At 39.2% G+C, this 22,607-nt stretch overlaps 1 protein-coding gene and 1 pseudogene across 6 annotated transcripts in view; one reads left to right on the top strand and one right to left on the bottom strand.

Annotated features, from left to right (window-relative positions):
• Positions 1–22,607, top strand: part of MDM4 (MDM4 regulator of p53) — a 44,218-nt gene that overhangs the window by 112 nt on the left and 21,499 nt on the right. For 3 of the 6 annotated variants that reach the window (XM_013989569.3, XM_084976836.1, XM_084976839.1), the window contains exons 2-5: positions 15,565–15,677; positions 17,423–17,497; positions 20,073–20,206; positions 21,583–21,638. In XM_013989569.3, coding sequence (XP_013845023.2) covers positions 15,591–15,677; positions 17,423–17,497; positions 20,073–20,206; positions 21,583–21,638 — 352 coding nt within the window. In that variant the 5' untranslated portion in view covers positions 15,565–15,590. Of the gene's footprint in view, positions 1–199; positions 383–15,564; positions 15,678–17,422; positions 17,498–20,072; positions 20,207–21,582; positions 21,639–22,607 lie in introns of those variants that run through there. The other 3 variants (XM_021063227.2, XM_084976837.1, XM_021063228.2) reach the window with 3 other exon arrangements.
• LOC146399963 (succinate dehydrogenase [ubiquinone] cytochrome b small subunit, mitochondrial pseudogene) lies at positions 5–8,205 on the bottom strand (annotated as a pseudogene).

The following is a 22,607-nucleotide window of genomic DNA, read 5'->3' on the forward strand; positions in this document are numbered from 1 at the left end:
GGCTCTAGGGTTTCGTCCGCGGGGTGCCGGGAGGCGGGAGGTAGGGGACTGGAGAGTGGGGAGCGGGCGCGGCGCGGCCAGTTCTGCAGGCCCCGGGGTGGGGTGGGGGGGTTACGGGCGGGAGGAGCTAGGAGCGTGGGTGGCGGCGTGGGGACGGTCCCACTGGGCGGAAGAAGGGCTGGGCTGATAGGGAAGGGTTATATGATGAGGATTCGCGGAGGATAAAAATGGAGGTGGAGTGACGTGAAGCAGATCGGCCGACAGGTTACAAACCTAAAATCGAAATACATTGACGCAAAATTTGAAAACAACCGAGGCACCTAGGAGGAAAGGTGGGAGGGAGGAGGAGAGAATGACATTGAGGTGTCTTCAAGATTTTAAGGTAGTGGTTTTCAAGGCTGCCGACTATCTGTCTCAGTTGTGCTGAGTGCTTGCTTGAAGAATGCTCGTTTGAGGCCCGCACTCAGGCTTCCCCAAGCAGAATGACCAGGAGATGGGGTCGGGAATATGTATTTCCTCAGCACGTTTCCCAGTTTATTCTTGTACACCCTCAAGTTTGAAAACCGCCGTTTTAAAACCACACCCGGGGAAAGTGCTGCTGCTCTTTTTCTTTAACTGGAAAGATCTTTTAGTTGGGAAGCTCCTTCATGCCTGGGGATATTGGCACCTGGAGAAAGTATCAAAGATACTTGGTACTCTTTGGTATCAGGTATTACTACATCTCAGTGTAGGTTTAGACCCCTCCCTTCTCCTACATTCCTGCTATGAAAAGTTAATTTACTTTAGAAGTAACAGTACAGTCAGGATCACAACGTTTTATTGTATAATTAAAAAAAAAAAACCTATAATATACTTGCCGGTTGTTAAAAACAAGAAACACACAGTACTGAAGTAAACTTGTCCCTAACCTGTCCCCTCCTCAAGCCAGCTACCCTTAACTACTTGCTATCATGTCCATCCTCGCTTTTTCCGCACTTATTCACATTTTTAAACCATAGTAGACTCATTTTGTATGTATTGCTCTGCATCTTATAGTTTTTCAAATAACAACATCTGGGACAGCTGTCCCTAAAGTATACATGTAATGCTTCTTTTGGTATAGTCCCGCCTAATAGGGTTGTACAAAAATTTCATTAACCAGTTCCCCATTGATGGATTTTTAGGGTGTCTCCCAGCATAGTTTTTGTTTTGCAGACTCTTGCTACACACACGCTTCGCCTTTTTAGGTGTGTAACAGACCTGGTAAGAGCTAAAACAACATCTGAATAATTTCTTTTTTAGAAAGTTAGTTTTATTACTTTTATGTAATTAGTTGAAAGGGAATCAGACAGCAGTATTTAAGGCTTTAAAGACTAGAAAAGAATGATTATGCCTGCTGATTTCTGACAGGTTTTTATTTTAATGAGTCTTCAAATCACAGTTGAATTCAAAGGTAGAGATTTGAAGATGAGGTGTAAGAGTCTTGGATTCTTAGGGTAAAAACCACTCTTCTGTCATCAGTAAGAGTGTACTCTCTAATGATTTCAGTGCAGTAGGGAACACACATAAAAACATAAATATAGTGTGGTGAATGTTTTAATAGAGATGCTCTGGGAGTCAGAAAAGCCTTGACCAAGGAAGTAACTTTTGACCTAAGTAGAAGAATGAGTAAGAATTTTCAGGAATGGAAAATAGAGCACAGAAGAGGAGAAGGTGCTAAGGCAGTGGCTTTCAAACTTTTTAACCATGACTCCTAGCAAAAAAATAAATTTTATATTGTGACCCAGAACACATAGGAGGGGTAATACTTAAGAGCTCTGGCTCTGCGGACAGAGTGCTTGGACTCTTAAGACTGGGATTTTGGATAAATTATCTTCCCTGCTTCAATTCACTCTTCTGAAAATGAGGACAATAATATTCTTACGTTATAGGATCTCTGCTAGGGTTAACTGAGTTATTGAATATAAAGTGCTTTAAAGGGCGCCTGACACAAAGACGCTTTAGTGTGTTAAATGTTGGCTATTTTCAATACAGAAACAGTTCTACCTAACAAAACTTAAACCTTTGTTATTCACTTGTATTTTTTATCTGTTCTGTTTCATTAAGAGAGGAGAGGTTAAGACCAACTGGGATACAATTTGTAGTTTGAAAAACTCTGAGAGATAAGTGGTAAAGGGCTAGACAAATTCAAGACACTGAGTTCATCATTCATCATGGTGGGTATTGAATGGTAGAAATGGAGACTTGAGAAGAGTACCAAGATGGAATGGAGGGTACGTTGGAAACGATCAGGAAAGCTTATGTGCACATATTCAGTGAGGGGAATGAGTTTCTAGGAGTGGGAGTGCCTATTGAGTCAGCTCTGTAGTTCCATAGTCCTTCATTCTTCAAATGCCCTGAAAAACCAGGGTATCTTGGCCTGCCTTGGGGATATTCCTTGTTCTGCTGAATTGTGGACTGAAGTGGTGGAATTGACTTCTCTTTCGATAAGCACATCCCTCTTGAAGGAGAGTCCTTTTAAGAGCAAGCAGAAAAAAGCTGCAAAAAGGCCTTTCTTCTCTTGCTCATTTAAAAGGCAAATTCTTTTCAGCTCGCTGTACTCATCCCTAGGGTTTATTATTAGCCTCAAAGAATCCCATCTCCAGAGAACCAAAGCAGTACAGGCTAGTGATAATGATTCTTTTAATGTAACTGGAATAGTATTTCTAAGATTTCTAATTTTTTCAACATACAGTAGATAAACACAAGGAATTTTTGTGATTTCTTACGTATTTGCCCTGTACCATTCAAAAAGTTAATTAAAACCTATTGTTTTAATTCACTACTATTTATTTTTAAATTTTCCAACTTTTTTTTTTTTTTTTTTTTTTTGGCTGTGCCCTTGGCATGTGGAGTTTCCCAGGCCAGGGATAGAACTCCAGCCACAGCAGTGACAAAACTTGGGTCTTTAACCATTAGGCCATCAGGGAACTCCCTTTCCCACCTTTTTAATGGAATACTTTATTTTTATTTATTTTTGTGGCCATGCCTGTGGCCTGTAGAAGTTCCTTGGCCAGGGATCAAACCCTGGACGGAAGTGGTGGGATTGACTTCTCTTTCAATAAGCACATCACTCTGAAAGGAGAGTCCTTTTAAAAGCAAGTGAAAAAACCTGCAAGAAAGCCTTTGGGATCAAACCTGCCACAGCAGTGGCCCAAGTCACAGCAGTGACGATGTCAGAGCCTAAACCTGCTGAGCTAGCAGGAAGCTCCTTTAATGAACTATTTTAAAGCACTTCACAGATATGTCATTTTACATTTATTTATTTATGTATTTATTTATTTTTATTTTTTAAGCCCCACCTGTGGCATATGGAAGTTCCTGGGCCAGGGATGGAATCTGTGCCACAGCTGCAGCAATGCCGGATCCTTATAAAAAGTTACCATGGTGCCTTTTATTATTAACAGCTGTTTTTTTTTTCCCCCTTTGGTGTGGCTTTATTAATTTTGTTTTTTAATTTTTTTATTATAGTTGATTTACAATGTTGTGCCAATTTCTGCTGTACAGCAAAGTGACTCAGTTTTATACACACACACACACACACACACATACATATTTTTTTAATCTTTTTGTCTTTTCTAGGGTCACACCCGTGGCATATGGAAGTTCCCAGGCTAGCGGTCTAATTGGAGCTGTAGCCACAGCCACTGCAACACGGGATCCGGGCTGTGTCTGCGACCTACACCACGGCTCACGGCAACACCAGATCCTTAACCCACTGAGCGAAGCTAGGGATCAAACCCGCAACCTCCTTGTGGTTCCTCGTCGGATTCGTTAACCACTGAGCCACGAGTGGGAACTCCATACACACACACACACACACACACACACACACATATTTTTTTTCATCATGGTCCATCTTGGGAGATTGGATATAGTTCCCTCCGCTGTACAGTAGTAGGACCTTGTTTATCCTCCATTCTAAATGTAATGGTTTGCATCTGCTAACCGCAAATTCCCAGTCCACCCCTTTCCCTCTCCCCTCGGCAACCACAGTCTGTTCTCTGTGTCTTTGAGTCTGTTTCTGTTTTGTAGATAGGTTCATTTGATCAACAGTTCTTTTTGTTTGTTTTTTTACTTTTTAGGGCCACACCTGGGGCAAATGGAGTTCCCAGGTTAGGGGTTGAATCAGAGCTACAGCTGCTGGCCTACAACCGCAGCCACAGCAATGTGGGATCCAAGCCTCGTCTGTGACCTACACCACAGCTCACGGCAACGCTGGATCCTTAACCCACTGAGTTAAGTCCAAGGATCAAACCCACATTCTCCTGGGTACTAGTTGTGTTCATTACCTCTGAGCCACAGTGGGAACTCCAACAGCTTCTTAGTGGTATCCAATACCTAGTATATAATTCAAAATTTCCTGATTGTTTAGGAAAAAAATTACATTTTTACAGATGGCTTGTTTGGATCAGGACTTGAACAAAATCCACGCATTGTATTAGGGTAATGTTTCTTCAGTCTTAGTAACAGTCTGCCCACCTCAACTGTAATAGCACGCCCAAGGTCTTGTAGAATTTCCTACATTCCAAACTGGGTCACCTTGCTGTGCAGCAGAAAATTGACAGAACACTGTAAATTAGCTATAATGGAAAAAAAAATTATTAAAAAAAAAAAAAAAGAATTTCCTACATTCTGGGTTTAGCTAATTGTCTGCCTTTAGGATTGTTTACTTAATTCTTCCACCCTCCATTTTTCCCCTACGGTCAGCTAGTTGTTAGATTTAGAAGCTTGATTTGGATTTTGGGGGATTTTAAGAATACTTCATAGGTATTGGGTGCTTCCTCTTGCTTCATACAGGAGATACATGATGTATTTTTTTGCTTGGGGCTACTCCTGCGGCAGGCATGTGGAGGTTCCCAGGCTAGGGGTCTAATCCAAGCTGTAGCCACTGACCTACACCACAGCCACAGCAACTTGGGATCCGAGCCATGTCTACAACCACAGCTCATGGAAACGCCGGATCCTTAACCCACTGAGCAAGGCCGGGGATCAAACTCGCAACCTCATGGTTCCTAGTCAGATTCATTAACCACTGAGCCATGACGGGAATTCCAACATGATGTATGAATGACCCTCTTTTTAGAGGTAAAATTGGTTTGTGTGTTAAATGCCTGTTCAATGTGCTTTAAAGTCTTCCCTTCCCCCAACCTTTCACTTAAATGGTTTTAGCATCTATTAGTGATTGTTGAGATGATGTTTAACCTGAGACTGGAAGGTTTAGGATGCGTCAGTCTTATATAGGACTCAGTATTCAAAATGAAGGCACAATGTGTGCAAAGACTGTGTTTGAGAAACTAGTAAAGGATGAGTGTGGATGAAGTGCAGTGGGAAGACCAGTGCAAGTTGGAAAGATTGCCAAGGTGCTGAGGGTCTAGATTCTATTTATCTTTAGAGCAGAAATAAGCAGTGGACCAGGGCCTGGGACTGTAGGATTATTTATTATTTTTTAATCATTCTGGCCGTAGTGTGGAGTTTGGATTGAAGTGGCTTTAGAGAGATAGTTAAGAGTCTACTGCAGTGACACAGGCAAGAAATAGCATTTTTTGGGTTTAGGAATTGGTCATGAAGAGAAGGGGTGGTTTTGAAAGATTTAGGAGTCAAAATCCTTAAGATTTGATGATGTGATAATGGGGAAAGAGAGAGATCAAGATGACTCTTGTAAGTTTCTGGTTTGAGCAGTTGGTTGCAAAAGGATATGCTTTAGTCTTGGGCAAGTTATTTGACTTCTTTAAAACTCAGTTTTCTCTTTTAAGGATCGAGTAATATCACTCAAAAGAGCTTCCAGACTGAAAAGGGACAAGATCTTGCTTTGGGTTCAAAGCCTGTCAACCGACTTCATTTCTCACGTACATTCTTTTTTTTTTTTTTCCCCTGTGTAGATTCTTTAGGGATTTCTATATTTAAGATTATGTCTTTTTTTTTTTTTTGTCTTTTTGCCTTTTCTAGGGCCGTTCCCGCGGCATATGGAGGTTCCCAGGCGAAGGGGTTGAATTGGAGCTGTAGCCACCAGCCCACACCAGGGCCACAGCAACTTGGGATCTGAGCTGCGTCTGTGACCCACACCACAGCTCATGGCAATGCCAGATCCTTAACCTACTGAGCGAGGCCAGGGATCGAACCCGAAACCTCATGGTTCCTAGTTGGATTGTTAACCACTGCACCATGACGGGAACTCCATCACATACATTCTTGAACAGTGCCTTTGCTCATCATGTTTTCCCTCCTATTCTTTCCAGTATTCTACCGTTTAAAAATCTTCCCACTCTTATCTCCAGTCCCTCTCATTCCTCCTCTGCCTTGCAGTCAAAAGTAATTTGTTCTGCTCTGAACTTCCATGTCCCTTAAATCAGTATCTTTTTAATGGCACAACACTTTCTACTGGGTGTTAAAGCAAAGTAAGAAACCCTTATTGAGGTTTAAATTCTTCAGAGCTTCCAAGTAAGTGGTCCAGTCCTGTTCCTACTCAGATGCTGAAGAAACATGACTGCTGACTCTTCTCCCAAATCTTCCCTAGAGGGACTATGGAAGGACAATACTGTGAGAAAGAAATAGGTTATGTGGGCTGTTTTGACTTGCTGTAGGGTGGGATGGGGTGGGAATGGTTGGCCTAGTTCAGGAGTCAGCCAGGCATGGTTGTAGGAGAATAAAGGCATGGGGGAAAAGAACTATTGGAGTACTGCTCTAGTGTCTCCTCTGCCTCCGTTACCCTGGAATTACCTTTTCCTGTATTTGCTCTGACCCAGCTATAGTCTCCTTCTCCCCAAGAATAAATCAGGCAGCTATATAGAAGCCGCCTATTTTTGTGAGGAGGAGTTGAGAGAAAACAAGTGATGAGTGACTTTAGGCACTCACTTCTCTGTTCCTTACCTTAATTCTTTTTTTTTTTTTTTAAAGAGTAGAATGCATTTTTATTATACAGCATTTTGTTTTTAAAAAACTTTATCTTCAAGGAACACATTTCAATGGTAGAAATCTCCACAGTGGGATAATAACAACTTATTACTTATAATTTTATATCTGTGGATGGCTTATTTTGGAACAAGTAAAATAAATGTGAGGATTAAGTCTCAGTTTTAGATCTGTAACAGTTTGAAACTTCTATAAAGGGATCTCTCCCCTACATGGAACTTCTCTATATTCAGAAACTCTCCAGGTTCTTCATCCTAGGATTTAGAAATCAGTAATGTGAAATATCAGCATTTCTAATTTTCTTATTTCCCTAGGACAGACACATAACCATCAGTAACTGGTATCAACTGAACAGAGAGGGAAAGTTTGCAAAAACTAAACACTGCTTAATTTTCTGCAAAGTCTTTAGTTATGAACCAACAGTCTTTCTCTTTCTCCATCACCCTAGGACAAATATAGAAGTTTGGTTGGATACTGAGAGTAATAAAACTGAATTCCCTTTAAGGGTTTGATACATTAAAAGACAAAAGGCCTACATGGTACTTAGTTATACTGAATCCTGTGAGAACCTGAGAGACACCCCATTTACTCCCCAGAATACAGAACTCAATTTCAGCATGCAATTCCAGAATTTCTTGGATACAGTTCCTCTCAAATCTTTCCTCAAAGATTAAATTCTAAAAATAACCAAGTGATTAGTAGGAGAAGAGATTTGTCTCACTAGTAGACCTAATCTGTTACTTCATTCTTATTGTGAGTTGAATGGCATTGCAGAGCAAAGGCAAGGAGGTGTACAGACCTCAAGGTATTAAGTTTAAAACCTCAGAGCATCCACAGCAGATGCCCACATCATGATAGTTGAAATAACAGCACAGCCAACGTGAAAGCTAATAGTGCTGAAAGGGCTGCCTCAGCAGCTTCCTGCAGTGCATCCCCTCAAACGTAGTAATAACTTGTCCCATGCCCCAGTGACTGGAGAGCCAGGGCTTCAGCCAGGGAGTAGTTCAATGTGGAGCAAGGATTCAGATAAGCAGCTGGAAGTAGACCCAGGAGCAAAACACTGACAACCCTCTCACCAGTCCAATGGAGAGATGGAGCCTTGGAACCAGAATGGTGGCTGGGTGACAGGTGAATGTGCTGTATTCCACACCATCCTGGGATAGGTTGGGCCTGGAGAAATGCTGAAACATGAATAGGTCTGACCACTGGGGTTCGGAGGAATAGAGCTTCTCTTTGGGCACCAGAGGGGACACTCAGCCTCTGGAGAGTCGCCATGTCGCTCCTGAAGGCTCAACGTCCACCTTCTTAATTTTTATTAAGATTTCTATTATAATGCTATATCTCCCAGGGGAACAAAGGGTGACTCCTTGAACTGTGCAGCGATTGTATGTGGTGGATAATGATTGTGCTTTTCTGGTGCTTAAGTGAGCACTTTAGTGCTCATTTCCTACTTCACCCCAGCTTACAGTGGCTGATATGGACTGGAATCTGGTCTTCTCTCTTTTACTTTGTCTCTAAGAGTAGCTGCTATCCTCTAGGGGAAAATAGTATTGAAGAACACAGGTATGTTCAAGAAGAGAACAATGTATAGGCTTCGTTGGAAGTGAAATAATAACCATAGGTGGATCAAGGGTTTAAAGTTAGCCTGATAATCATCCTAAAAGGAATAGGAACCATATTGGCAACTTGAAACAAGACTAAGCAGAGGCTGAGAGAATCAAGCACAAATAAAATGCTTGAAAAATACAGTGGTTGAAATAAAGAACGTCACAGGCAGGCGAAATAACAGAATGGATACAATTGAAGAATGAGAATTCTAGATTGAGGAAGTCCCCCCCCCAGAACAAAGGAGAATAGGACAAAGAAAAAAATACATAAATGAAAAGCTAAGAGATAAGGAGAATAAATTTAAAGGTACTCACATCTGAATATTAGGAATCTTAGAGAAACAAAAAGGAAGAGGAGAAAGTATTAAATAATGGAAAAATAGTTCTCTTTTAGAATTAAAGAGGCAAAAGAAAGTCCCCAGATTGGAAGGTTTCTTAAAATGCTAAAGGTGAGAGGTCAGGCAAAACTGATTTCTAGGCACATTATAGTGAAATTTTAGAGTATTATACAGCAAAAGAAAATTATAGGAGCCTCAGAAAGAATAGATCAGGAGCAAAAATTGAATTGACATCGGTTTTGAACAGCATCACTAAATGCTGGAAGACAAAGCATTTTCAGTGTTGTGTAGAGAAACTTAGAATTTTATACCTAACCATATTCATTTACATAGGAGAACAAGATTGAGTTCCCTTGTAGTGCAGTGGGTTAAGGACCTGACCTTGTCACTTTTTTTGGAGGGCGCAGCCAAAAAAAAAAAAAAGGAATGATATGCATATTTTTAGGCATATGCAGTCTTGGAAGCCTTGCCATCTAAAGACCCACATTGAAGACAATTCTAGATGAAGTATTGAGAGATTCAAATCCAGAAAATGTTACAAGAGATAAATGAAGTAAAGGTAATCAGATATCTTGGTATCATTTATTGTTGTAAAGCCTAAGGGAAAAAAAGAGAGAAGGAAAAATCAAGAGAGAGAAGAATATATCTCTTCCAGAATTTAAAATCCAAATGATACCATGCTAAAGTTCTTTTTTTTCTTTTTCTTTTTTGGCTGTGCTTGTAACATATGGAAATTTCTGGGCCAGGTATCAAATATGCTGCAGCAATGCTGGATCATCCTTAACCCACTGCACTGGGCTGGGAATCAAACCTGTGCTGCCACAGAGACAATGCCAGATCTTAACCCAAAGCACCACAGCCGGACTCTGTGTGTTAAAGTTCTTTTTGTTTTGTTTTGTTTCGTTTTTTGGTTTTTTTTTTTTTTTGCCTTTTCTAGGGCTGCTTCCACGGCATATGGAGGTTCCCAGGCTAGGGGTCTAATCTGAGCTGTAGCCGCCGGCCTACACCAGAGCCACAGCAATGTGGGATCCGAGCCGCGTCTGCAACCTACACCACAGCTCACGGCAATGCCGGATCCTTAACCCACCGAGCAAGGCCAGGGATGGAACCCACAACCCCACAGTTCCTAGTCAGATTCATTAACCACTGCACCACGACAGGAACTCCGCATACAATTTTTAAGAAAGGTAATAACATATTAGAAAAAAGTGTCAATTCTTGTTGTGGGTCAGCACGGTAACGAACCTGACTAGTATCCTTGAGGACACAGGTTCAATCCCTGCCACTGCTCAGTAGGTTAAGGATCTGGCATTGCCGTGAGCTGTGGTGTAGGTCATGGATGAGGCTTGAATCTGGTGTTGCTGTGCTGTGGTGTAGGCCAGCAGCTGCAGCTCTGATTTGACCCCTAGCCTGGTAACTTCCATATGCTGTGGGTGTGGCCCTAAAAAAAAAAAAAAAAAAAATGGACGAGTCGGACAAACTGGAATGCGAAATTAAGATGGTAGAAATATATATATTGTGTGTTTTATATATATATATATATATAAATTACAATAAGCAGACTAAATTCACCAGTTAAAGATAAAAATTGACAAATTGGATTAAAAAACTCAATCCAGATATATGCTTTTTACAAGGGCATACCGAAAGTTTAAGGGCATGCAAAAATTGAAAGTAAAAGATTGGGAAAATACATATGTGGAAGTACTAACTAAAAGAAAATGGACTTGACCATACTAATATAAGATGAAATGTACTTTGAGACAGAATGTCTGGAGTTCCTGTCATGGCTCAGCAAAAATGAATCCGACTAGGAACCAAGAGGTTGCGGGTTCAATCCCTGGCCTCGCTCAGTAGGTTAAAGATCCGGTGTTGCCATGTGCTGTGGTGTAGGTCACAGATGTGGCTCAGATCTGGCATTGCTGTGGCTGTGGTGCAGGCCAGCAGCTGTAGCTCCAATTGGATCCCTAGCCTGGAAACCTCCAGATGCCTGTGGGTGCAGCCTTAAAAAATAAATAAATAAATAAATAAGACAATGTCTTAATTGGGATGGAAAGAATCAATACATAGTGATAATCACTATATATTAAGATCTCACCAAGAAAATGTAGCAGTTTAAAGCAGAAATGCCTCTGAATTAAAAATCCTTAAAATAGATGAAGTGAAAGTGGTAGAACTACACTGGGATAAATGGACAAATCCACCATCATGGTGGGAGATTTCACTACATCTCTAATTGTAGGACAAAGTGACAAAGTAGCAGAAATATAAGAATGTGAAAAATCAGCAAGCTTAACCTATGTTCTAATGAACATAGAGTTTTGCAAGCATGTAACACAGAATTGTCATCAGCTAGACCATGGTGAAAGACTTAACAGAGGATGATCTCTTCCTACAGTGCTGCAAAATTCAAGGTTAATCAGAAAAATGTACATTTGAAAAATTCCATATGCATAGGAATAGCTGTATAATTCATAGATTAAAATTAACATGGAAAGTTAAAAATACCTACAGCTGAATGAGAATGAAGACTATCAAAACCTATGAACTGAATTAAAAAGTAGTGCTGGAATGGCAGGGGGAAGGAATTCGTAGCCTTAAATATTCAGATTGTAAAAGGAATAAGCTAACTGTGTGATTTATGTAATCAGGAAATGGATCAATAGAATACTTTTTTTTGAAGTGAAAGGTAATAAAAAGAAAAAGCATATGAATGGGAAGAAGGATGTATCTGTACACAAAGTAGAGATCAAAAGAACACTATGAGCTATGTGCCAGCAATTTTGAAGACTTAGACAAAATGTTGGAAGAAAAAAGCTGAATAATCCAGTATTTATTAAGCTAAAGCAGCGATTAAAAAATCTTTCCACAAAGAAAATGCTGGGTTTTGTAACTTTTATAGGTGAGGTCTGCCAATCTTTCAAGGACCAGAACATCTTAATTTTATAGAATTTTTTTTTCAGGCAATAGGAAAATAGTGACTAAACAAAAAAAACTTGATAATGGAAAATTACAGACCTCTTTCATTCACTAATAGAGACTGTACAACCTAAACAGAATATTAGCAAATAAAAACCAACAGTGTGCAAAAAAGGCTAACATCCAAAACCAAGTTGGGTTTGTCTCAGGTGTGCAAGGATTTAATATTAGAAAATTAATAAATGAAATTCAAAATTCACCACATTAGTAGATTAAAAGACAAAAAAGTCATGACCATCTCAATAAGCACAGCAAAAGCATTTTTTAAATCACTCTTCCATGGGAGTTCCCTTTGTGGCTCAGCAGTTAACGAACCTGACTAGGATCCATGAGGATGCGAGTTCAATACCTGGCCTCACTCAGTGGGTTAATCTGGTGTTTCCGTGAGCTGTGGTGTAGGTTGAAGACAGAGCTTGGATCTGGTGTTGCTGTGGCTGTGGTGCAGGCTGGCAGCTGTAGCTCCCATTCACCCCTAGCCTGGGAACTTCATATGCCTTGAGTGCAGCCCTAAAAAACAAAAAAACCCAACCAAAAAAAAAAGCACTCGTCCATGATATATTTCTTCATGCTTAAACTGTGAAGAAATCATTGACTAAAATATATATATATATATATTTTTTTTTTTTTTTTCTTCTTTCCATGATATATTCTTTTTCTTTAGGGCTGCACCCACAGCATATGGAAGTTCCCAGGCTAGGGGTCGAATCAGAGCTACAGCTGCCAGCACCTGTGCCACAGCCACAGCAATGCCAGGTCCAAGCTGAGTCTGCAACCTACACCACAGCTCATGGCAATGCTGGATCCTTAACCCATTCTGGAAGGCCAGGGGTCAAACCCGCATCCTCATGGATATTGGTTGGGTTCATTACTGCTGAGCTGCAACAGGAACTCCCCAGCTGGGGTTTTCATGGAAGCTGATGATGCTAAATTTTATATGGAAGAGTTAAGGGGCCACAAATAGCTGGTTGCTTTTAAATAGGAACAGGGAAGACTTGCCCTACTGAGTAGCAAGACTTAAGATATAAGAATTAAGATAGTGTTAAATTGTAATAGGCAGAAAGATTGACTGATGAACTAGAATAGAGAATACCCATGCATGTTGATAGACAGCAAAGGTGGCTTTCAATTAAGAAAAGCATGTTCAATAAATTAAGCTAGAAAAAAATGACCATCCAAATGGAAAAAGAATAATATCTCCTAAGAAGAAGAAAAGTCAACTCTAGATGGATTAAGAGTTTAAATGTCATGGACAAATTTAAAAAATTTAGTAGGACCCCTACTCTGCGAACACACAAATCTTAGTAGAAAGTATAGGTGAAAATGAGACCTTGGAGAATAAAAGATTGCTTAAACCGTGAAAAAATCATTGACTAAAAAAAAGATTGATAACTAAATTTGACTTTACATGATAAAAATTAAAATGTATCAAATATGTTGGTTAACAAGGACAGTGAAGAAAAAAGCAGGGAAGAATATAGGAAATACTGGGGGTTGGCAGTTGCAGTTTTTAAAATATGTGGTCATTGGAAGACTTCACTGATAAACTGACATTTTGAACAAAGACAGGAGGTTAGGAGCCAGAGACGGGAGGGTAGAAGCAGGAAAACCTTTCAGAGCTAAGGCAGTTCTGAGATGGGCAGCTCGGCTAGTGTAGTAATAATTGAAGTAGAAGTTTGATTTGGGATCTATTTTGAAGATAGAGCTTCATAATTTATTCATAGACTGAGTGTGAAGTGTGAGGAAAAAAGAATCAAGGATAGCTTCAGGGTCATTGTGATTTTGGGGGAGACAGCAGTGAGTGATGGCTTCGAGTGAGGGCTTAATTCCTTGCTCAGGAATTGAACTTGGGCAGACTAAGTGAAAACCAGAAATCCTAGGCACTAGACTAGCTAGAGAGTAAAAGCAGAATTGTCTTGTTTTTTTGCCCCCTGTTGAAAGCAAGAATGTCTCAAGGAGGCAAAGATTAAAAACAGGAACACAGTTTATTGTTAGAAAGACAATACAACATGTGGAAAAACACAGAGAATTGGTCTTTTTTTTAAATCTAAGGCAGAAGCAAAGCAGTAGTACACATCCAAAGTAGAGTGGGTGTGGGCATCCCCCTGCATGAGGAGTGTGCCAGACAGGTGGTTTAAGCCACTGCTATGGGGCAGTTCTTCCAGGTCTTTGTTTTCCTCTGGTCGGTTGTTTTATCTTTTACACCTGGCCAGACCCAGGGCCCTCCCCAATCTGTGTGTACATCTTTGGCTAAGATGGAGTCTAGAGCAAGGCATGGTAAGAAGGTTATCTAGACTTACTATGGCCTGGCATCCCCTCCCTTTCCCACCCAGAGGGGTCTCTCTGCACATGTGTAGTTGGAGTCTCCCTGATTCTGAGGATGGGAAGTATGTGACCTTTGGTCTTTTGCCCAAGCAAGGCTTTGCCCCTCTTCCGATACTGTCATTACCATTGTTTAACAAGTTCACGGAAGATAAGCACCAGTTATTTGCCTTTTCCCTGTTATGTCTTTTTTGAAGTACAGATAGGTGGCTGGTTGTAAATGTTTATCCTGGAGCCTCATTCATCTCCTGCCTTAATTGATTGACCTGAGCAGCTGGAAGGATGGAGCTGCTGTTTACAGAGATGGGGAAGACTATAGGACTAGCAAAGTTTTGGAGAGATGAGGATTTTTTTTTTTTTAAATAAGGTTTGAAAGGCCAATTAAAATCTAATTGCTTTCAAATTATAAATTATGCTTGTGTCCTGTTTGACTTCTCATTTTGTAGCAAAGGAAGCTCATAGAAGGAAGGCGGAATTTATGCTTTGTTGTAGTGAATAAGCATTCTCAGAAGAGTGAGAAATCTTACTAGCTCTCAACTAGACCGTTGATTTTTTTATTCGTAAATTTCACTGACTTTCATCATCTTTTTACTAGAAAAAATCCTCAAGGTAAACTCAAGTTTATTTAAAACTTATTATTTTCCGTCCCTGTAGCTTTTTTTTTTTTAAAGGACAAAAGGTAAAAGGTGAAAAACTAATTAAACCTTACTCTTTATTTCAGTTCATCCTATATATCTTTCCTTTGATGGTGTTATTTCCACCTTGGTTAAATCCATTTTATAAGTATTTAGTTGATATACTCTTTTGGGGTTTGGCACATTTTAAAAGCTGCTTTAAGTGATACTGAATATTTTGACTCGCACTTTCCTGTGGTCTCTTGCCAAGGCATGTTCCAACATGCTGCAGAGGTTTTCCTTGGTGTGCTCTTGGAATCTTAAATGTTACTTAATCTTGGTAATTCCCCCAGCCCTGCGTCTGTCTCCTAGGGGGTGCTCTTGAGCACTGTCCAAGAGGAGGAGATTACCAGAGAACTGTCTGTTCTCCCTGGGAGGTAATGATTGTAAATTTCACTTTCAGATGAAACAGTTTACTCATTATCATCAGTGTAGAGGTGGGAGCATGCCTGAACCTGTTTCTCTTGCAGACCTCACTTGAGGGAAGTATAGATGATTTTTACTCTTGATTAAGCTATTCACGTTTTTATCAGATCTGAACCAGAGAGTGATCAGAAGAGTAATAGCCACCTCTGCATTGGTATATTGTGCTTATGTAGGGTGCTCTGATATATGGTTTTTTTTTTTTTTTTAATTCTGCTGGCTGCTTTTTTATATGTTCTAAAGAGAGAATTTTCTACTTTAGAAGAAATTTATATATTTTTTTTTTCCTTTTAGAGTTGTCAACAGACTACAATTTATTCATGGACAAAATGACATCATTTTCCACCTCTGCCCAGTGTTCAACATCTGACAGTGCTTGCAGGATCTCTCCAGAACAAACCAATCAGGTAAATTATTTTTAGGCATTCCTACTTTAAGTTCTTAAAAATTAAATTGGAGCATGTAGCTGACTTCACTGACTGTAGGATTTTATGCAGAGCAGAAAAAATTATTTTTTAAAATGTCATATTAGGGAAACTAGTAAACAGTATCAGTGCTTGTAAATTCAAAATGATCATTGATTGAATAAATATTTGGAGGTTACAGATTGCTCAAAATTGCACATTTTGAACACTAGCCTATTTTAGGGTATGCATGACTAGTGGAGAATTTGGGGCCAACTTATATGTTTGTCTTCTGTCTTTCTCACTTTATTTAACTAGTTTGTTTTCTTTAAAAAATCAATTTTAAATTGTAAATATAGCAAGTGTTTTCTTATAAAAAAATCAGACTTTATCATGTATTTGTAAAGTATTTATCTGCAGAGATTCCTTTGACCATTTCCTCCTTTCTTCCCCCAAGGTCCCTTCCCCCATGATAACACTATTATCAATTTGGTATGCCTTATTCCAGATCTTTAACTCTAACATAAAAACATAATTTTGTGGTATCATCAACATTATGCCAAATTGTAATATTATGTACCTTAATTTATGATAAAGGTGGAATTTGGATTTGAAGGGGAAAGAATGTGGCTTATATAATAAAGAGATTTGACTCAATTGACCATCTCTGGAAGGAAACAAATGAAGACCTCAAACCTTGTACAAAAACAAATTACAGAGAGAGAAAGATTTAAATGTAAAAGGTGAAATAAAAATATGTGAAGGAAATTTAGAAAATATTTGGGAGGCTTGAGAATAAGAGAGACCTTAAAGAAGATAAAATTGGAGTTCCCGTCGTTGGCTCAGTGGTTAACAAATCTGACTAGGAACCATGAGGTTGCAGGTTTGATCCCTGGCCTTGCTCAATGGGTTAAGGATCCAGCGTTGCCGTGAGCTGTGGGGTAGGTTGCAGACACGGCTCAGATCCAGCTTTGCTGTGGCTCTGGTGTAGGCCGGCGGCTACAGCTCTGATTCAACCCCTAGCCTGGGAACCTCCATATGCTGAGGGAGCTGTGCAAGAAATGGCAAAAAGACAAAAAAAAAAAAAAAGACAAAATCAAGGAGACTGTTAGGAGGAAGAAAGAGACAAATTTGATCATATACAATGAAAAAAATGACTATAGACTGCAGTGAGTCAAGCAATGGCAAAGTCAGTATTCCTTGTGTATACATACCTCATCTTGTTGATCCATTCATCTATCAGTGATATTTAGCTGTTTCCATCTTGTGGCTATTATGAATAATGCTGCTGTGAACACTGGTATTCATAGCAAAGCACATATTTGTTTGAGTCCCTGCTTTTGCATGTATACCTAGGAATGGAGCTGCTGGGTTGTATGGTAATTCTATGTTTAACTTTTTGAGTAACTGCCAAACTGTTTTCCAAAGCAGCTGCAGCATTTTACATTCCCATCAACAGTACGTAAGGGTTCCAGTTTCTTCATGTCCTCACCAACATTTGTTATTTTTTTCTTTTCTTTTTTCCTTTTATTATAGTCATCCTAGTGGGTATGAATGTGCAATCTTTTGAAAATGTGATTTTTTTAGGACGTCAACAAGTTAACAGTCTGATCATCTATGATTATTAGATGACAAGTACCTACCAAGATTTGTTAAAAAAAGAGCTTAGGGAGGTTTGTCTTTCCCTTAGGTTTCAGAAACCAACTAATTGAAATGTAAATAGCAGGTTTATTTTATGTTTATATCAGGTACGACCAAAACTGCCACTTTTGAAGATTTTGCAGGCAGCAGGTGCACAAGGTGAAATGTTCACTGTTAAAGAGGTAAGCCATCAAAGAAAATTCTCAGTCTTAATAAAAACTGTGAATTAGAAGTCTGTGATTGTATAGTTCTGAAATCAGGCCTAAGAAAGGAATTTCTACTTTTGAGGTACTAGAGAGGCAACTTTTGTTCTGTTTTAAACACCATTGAGCTAAGCTGAATTTCTATTTCCTTTAAATTTCATTTTGAACGAAGCATATTAGCTAAACGTAAGATTAACCATGAGTTCTCTGATCTCAGGGTTAAAATGCAAAATGTGTACACGATCAAAAAAATGACACTGTCTAAGATTTACAGGATATGCTCTCAGGCTAGAATTGAATGCAGTAGTTTTCATTATAAATGTGTCAGATACTCTTCTGAGCACTGTGAACTTAAACACTTGTGCATTGAAATAACTTCATTTTTGAGTTTTTTTAAAACACAAAAACACATTGAATTCTTTAAGTGGAAAAGACTCAGTATTAAAATGTTAATCTCTTCTAACTGATCAGATTTAGTAGGATATAGATCTAACAAAAGGAAACAAAATCATCAAGCCTTTTTTTTTTTTTTTTTTTTTTTTTTTACTTTTCTTAAAAGCTTAACACTTACTAGCAATGTTGTGCTTCTAAGTCATCCTCCCTCTCAAGGAAATGAATCTGGAGGCATTTTAGACTTTCTAGAATATTCATTTTTCCTTATTGTTTTAAATTATGTGCATTTTGTACTTTATATCTAAATTTCTGTTCAGTAATTAAAGTATGGATTTTTATGGAGTTCCTGTTGTGGCAAAGCGGAAACGAATCTGAATAGGAGCCATGAGGTTGTGGGTTCAATCCCTGGCCTCACTTAGTGGGTTAAGGATCTGGCGTTGCCATGAGCTGTGGTGTGGGTCACAGATGCAGCTCAGATCTGGCGATGCTGTGGCTCTGGCGCAGGCCGGCAGCTACAGCTCCAAGTCCACCCCTAGGCTGGGAATCTCCATATGTTGCTGGTGCGGCCCTAGAAAAGACAAAAAGACAAAAAAAAGAGAATGGATTTTTATGTCAATTAAGTTGTTATAATATATTATGCTATCTCCTTCAATAATACCATGGCAGAGTTTGCCTGGGTTAAGATGAAATTAATTATGTATTTTTTAGGGAGATTGTTTTATGGAGAAAAAGTTGGGCAGAGTAGGTTTATACAATAAGCCCTCTATTATGAATCTTGATGCTACCTGATGCATAAAGAGGAATTTCCTAGTTTTTTACGTTTATTTTTTATTTTTGTCCACACCTGTGGTATGTGGAAGTTCCCAGGCCAGGGAACCTGCACCACAGCAGCAGTCTGTGCCACTGCAGTGACAATGGCAGATCCTTAACCTGCTTTGATATGAGAGAACTCCTATTTTTTTATTTTTAAATATTGGCTCTCAGTGTGTGCATTGAGGCAGTGTGGTATAATGAGAATAGTATATACAGGTTTAGAGTAGTGTTTAAAAGTAGTAGATTTGTTTTTTTCTGAAAGCTGGACAGACGTAAGACTTCTTTTTCTTATAGTAGATGTTCTTCCCCATCTTCTTTTTCTCTAGACATTTTATAGGATAGGAGAGCTCCCTTATTATTGGGACATGTTGTTTGGGATGAAAGGAGCCTAAGAGCATCATTGCTCCAATATACTGGGAACAGTATTCAGAAAATTTTTGTGCAAATATCTAATAAGTCTTAAGAAGTTAGGACCTAAAGATATCTTTAGATAGCTGCCGTGGTCTGCTTGTGATCTGTGACAAAAATTTTTACTATCATTAAGTGAACTTAAGAATTGAGCAATTAAAAAAAATTATCACCTGGAAGAAACATTAGGCAAATTAGATAATTTAAAAATTTTGAATCATGAACTTGTCTGCCATTCCCTTCCATTTTGTGAACTTTATGGAAAGGGTCAGATGGACTAAATTTTGTTTGAGAAACTCTTAAATTCTGTTTTATTCACTTATAGTGCTGATGGCTTATTAACCATAGTAATACATTTGCCAAAAAGACTAAAGTAAACACACAACCAGAGCCTATAGTAGTTATGTGCTCCTGGACTTGGAAAATATTTTTATGATCCAGGTGAGTTTGAAATTTATTACTTGAGTTCCCTGATGGCCTAGTGGTTAAGGATCTGGTGTTATTACTGTGGCTCAGGCTCAGGTCACTGATGTGGTGCAAGTTTGATCCCTGGCCCAGGAACTAATGTACGCTATGGGCATAGCCAAAAAAAAAAAAAAAAAGTTCATTACTTCTAATATTAGCACAGACCCCATTATTTGGATTGGCGAGAACATTTTTAAGGGGATACTAGGTTAATTCACCTCTTTTTCTCATTATCAGACCAGTACCTTTCTATTCTGTTAGGTACAGGTCTGTTAGTGTTTAGAATGATAATAAGTAGATAAAACTAGCAGTTGGGGGTAAGTTTCCTGTTGTAGAACCCCTAACACACTGTCAGTCATGTTTATAATATGTTATCTCTTTCTCTAGCTAACTAACTTACCTTATCTCCTTAATTTTTTAATTAATCTGGGCAGCATCTGGGTAGATCTCTTCATGATGTTTTATTCCTATGAAGGTCATGCACTATCTAGGCCAGTATATAATGGTGAAGCAGCTTTACGATCAGCAGGAACAACATATGGTATATTGTGGTGGAGATCTTTTGGGAGAACTACTGGGTCGTCAGAGCTTCTCCGTGAAAGATCCAAGGTAAAACGAGTGGGGGTTTGCTTATCTTTTGGGGTGCTTATACCTAACCACCTAATTTCCATAGGCTATTTATGGTTGTTTAATACTTTAGTCACCAAATATTTAAGGGCCTACGTATGTCAGGTGACTGTGAGGCATGAGGCCGTAGTAGTGAGCAACACAGTCTCTGATTTTATGGAGCTTAAAGAGTAGTGAGACAGTAGATATATCAGGAGTTCCCATTGTGGCGCAGTGGTTAACGAATCTGACTAGGAACCATGAGGTTGTGGGTTTGATCCCTGGCCTCGCTCCATGGGTTAAGGATCTGGCGTGGCCGTGAGCTGTGGTGTAGGTTGAAGATGTGGCTCGGATCCCGCATTGCTATGCCTGTGGTGTAGGCTGGCGGCTACAGCTCTGTTTCAACCCCTAGCGTGGGAACATCCATATACCTCGGATGCAGCCCTAAAAAGCCAAAAAAAAAAAAAAAAAAAAAAAAGATCACATTATACAGGGTAAAATTATACTGTGATAAGTGTTACGTAGAAGAGGTACATAAAGCTGTGTTGGGGGGTGGGATTTAGGGTCTCAGAAATAAAGAAAAGATTTTTCAAGGAATTGATATTAGAGCTGAGAGCTGAAGGATAAAATTAAAGAGTCAGTTAGAGGGAGCTAATTGAAGGAGAGCTTCTGGCAGATTGAGCATCATGTGTAAAGGCCTAGGTAGGAGGGAGCTTGATGTGGCCAAGTTAAAATATTGTGAAAGAGTTGTGGTAGAGAAATCTGGACTGCAGGGCAGTTCAAGGTTGATAATGGGCTTCGTAAGAATCACAGTAGAGCTCTTCTGACCTGTTGCATGCCATTCTCCTGCTTCATGGGATAAATGGTTATTAACTTACACAGTCAAAAGCTAGTGATTGAGAAGTCAGTGTTCTCTTTCTCTCTATAGCTTCTTGAGAACTGTTTCTTCTAAGACTCCCTTCCACCCCCACTCCCCAGTAAAATGTAAAGCTTAAGGAAGGAAGGAAAGGAAATCAGAAAATGTAAATTTTTTTTTTTAATGGGAGCCAGTAACACAAGGGCTTGGGTAGTAACATATTGGTAATTATTTAATATTAAAAAAAATCTATTCTGGAGTTCCTTGGTGGCCCAGCAGTTAAAGACCTGACATTGCTACTGCTGTGGCTCAGGTCACTGCTGTGGTGTGGGTTTGATCCCAGGTCCAGGAACTTCTGCGTGCCACAGGTGTGGCCAAAAAAAAAAAAAAATTCTATTCTGGGGAAGAAATTCTGCCTCATATTTATTATCATAGACAAAGTCTGGAGATAGCATATTAGAAATATACTTAACATTTTAATGGAAAACCGTGGGCTTATTAATTTTTTTTATCTCTTTGACAGCCCTCTCTATGATATGCTAAGAAAGAATCTTGTCACTTTAGCTACTGCTACTACAGGTATGTCGCATTATATTTCTTCAGTCTCTATCACAGTTTTGAGTTTAAGAGGGCAAATCATGGGAAAACAAGGAATATCAAGATGGAAATTGAATGCTATTTTGCCTGACTAGGAGGGATATCTGTCACACAGAATGTTCCTATGTTATTTGACTTTTTGTTGTGAGAATTTTCAAATATACTTAAAATAGAGATTAGTATAAGTAATGCCCGCCTTTTAGACTTAGTGATTGTTAATGTTTTACCATATTTACTTCACCTATACAGGCTTTTATTTTTTCTTTTTAGGGCTGCACTGGTGGCATTTGGAAGTTCCCAGGCTAGGGGTTGAATTGGAACTGCAGCTGCCAGCTCACACCACAGCCATAGCAACTCGGGATCCGAGCTGCATCCTTGGCCTACACTGCAGCTTGAGGCAACGCCGGATCCTTAACCCACTAAGTGAGGCCTGGGATTGAACCCACCTCCTCATGGATATTAGTTGGGTTCTTAACCTGCTGAGCCACAACAGGAACTCCTAGAACTACAACGGAAACGCCCTACACAGGCTTTTAAAATCTCTAACAGTTAGATAAGGGCTCTTTTTCCTTCAGACATAACTGCAGTGCCAATTATTACACCCAACAAAATTAATAATAATAAAACAAATCGTAATTTCATAATACTGCCCAATAGCTAGTTCATATATGGTTAACCCCAGTTATTTCAGAGATGTCTTTTACATTTGACTTGTACATTTGGTCGATGTGTCTGAAGTATCTTTAATCTATAAAATTTAACCTTCCTTTTGTTATGTCATTTATTTGTTGAAGAAATGGATCATTTGTCCTGTAGAATTTCCCACATTCTTGTTTGCAGATTGTATCCTTGTGATGTTGTTTAACATGTTTCTTTATCTCTTCTGTTTTGGGTAACAAATAGTGCTTGGATAGATTCAAGTTTAAATTTTTTGAGGACAAGGTTTATAGG

The sequence above is a fragment of the Sus scrofa genome, chromosome 9, assembly GCF_054392235.1.
Source record: "Sus scrofa isolate SSC_HxYL_T2T_F1_AM1 chromosome 9, Sscrofa_HxYL_maternal_Yorkshire_Landrace_v2.0, whole genome shotgun sequence".
Classification (NCBI taxonomy): domain Eukaryota; kingdom Metazoa; phylum Chordata; class Mammalia; order Artiodactyla; family Suidae; genus Sus; species Sus scrofa.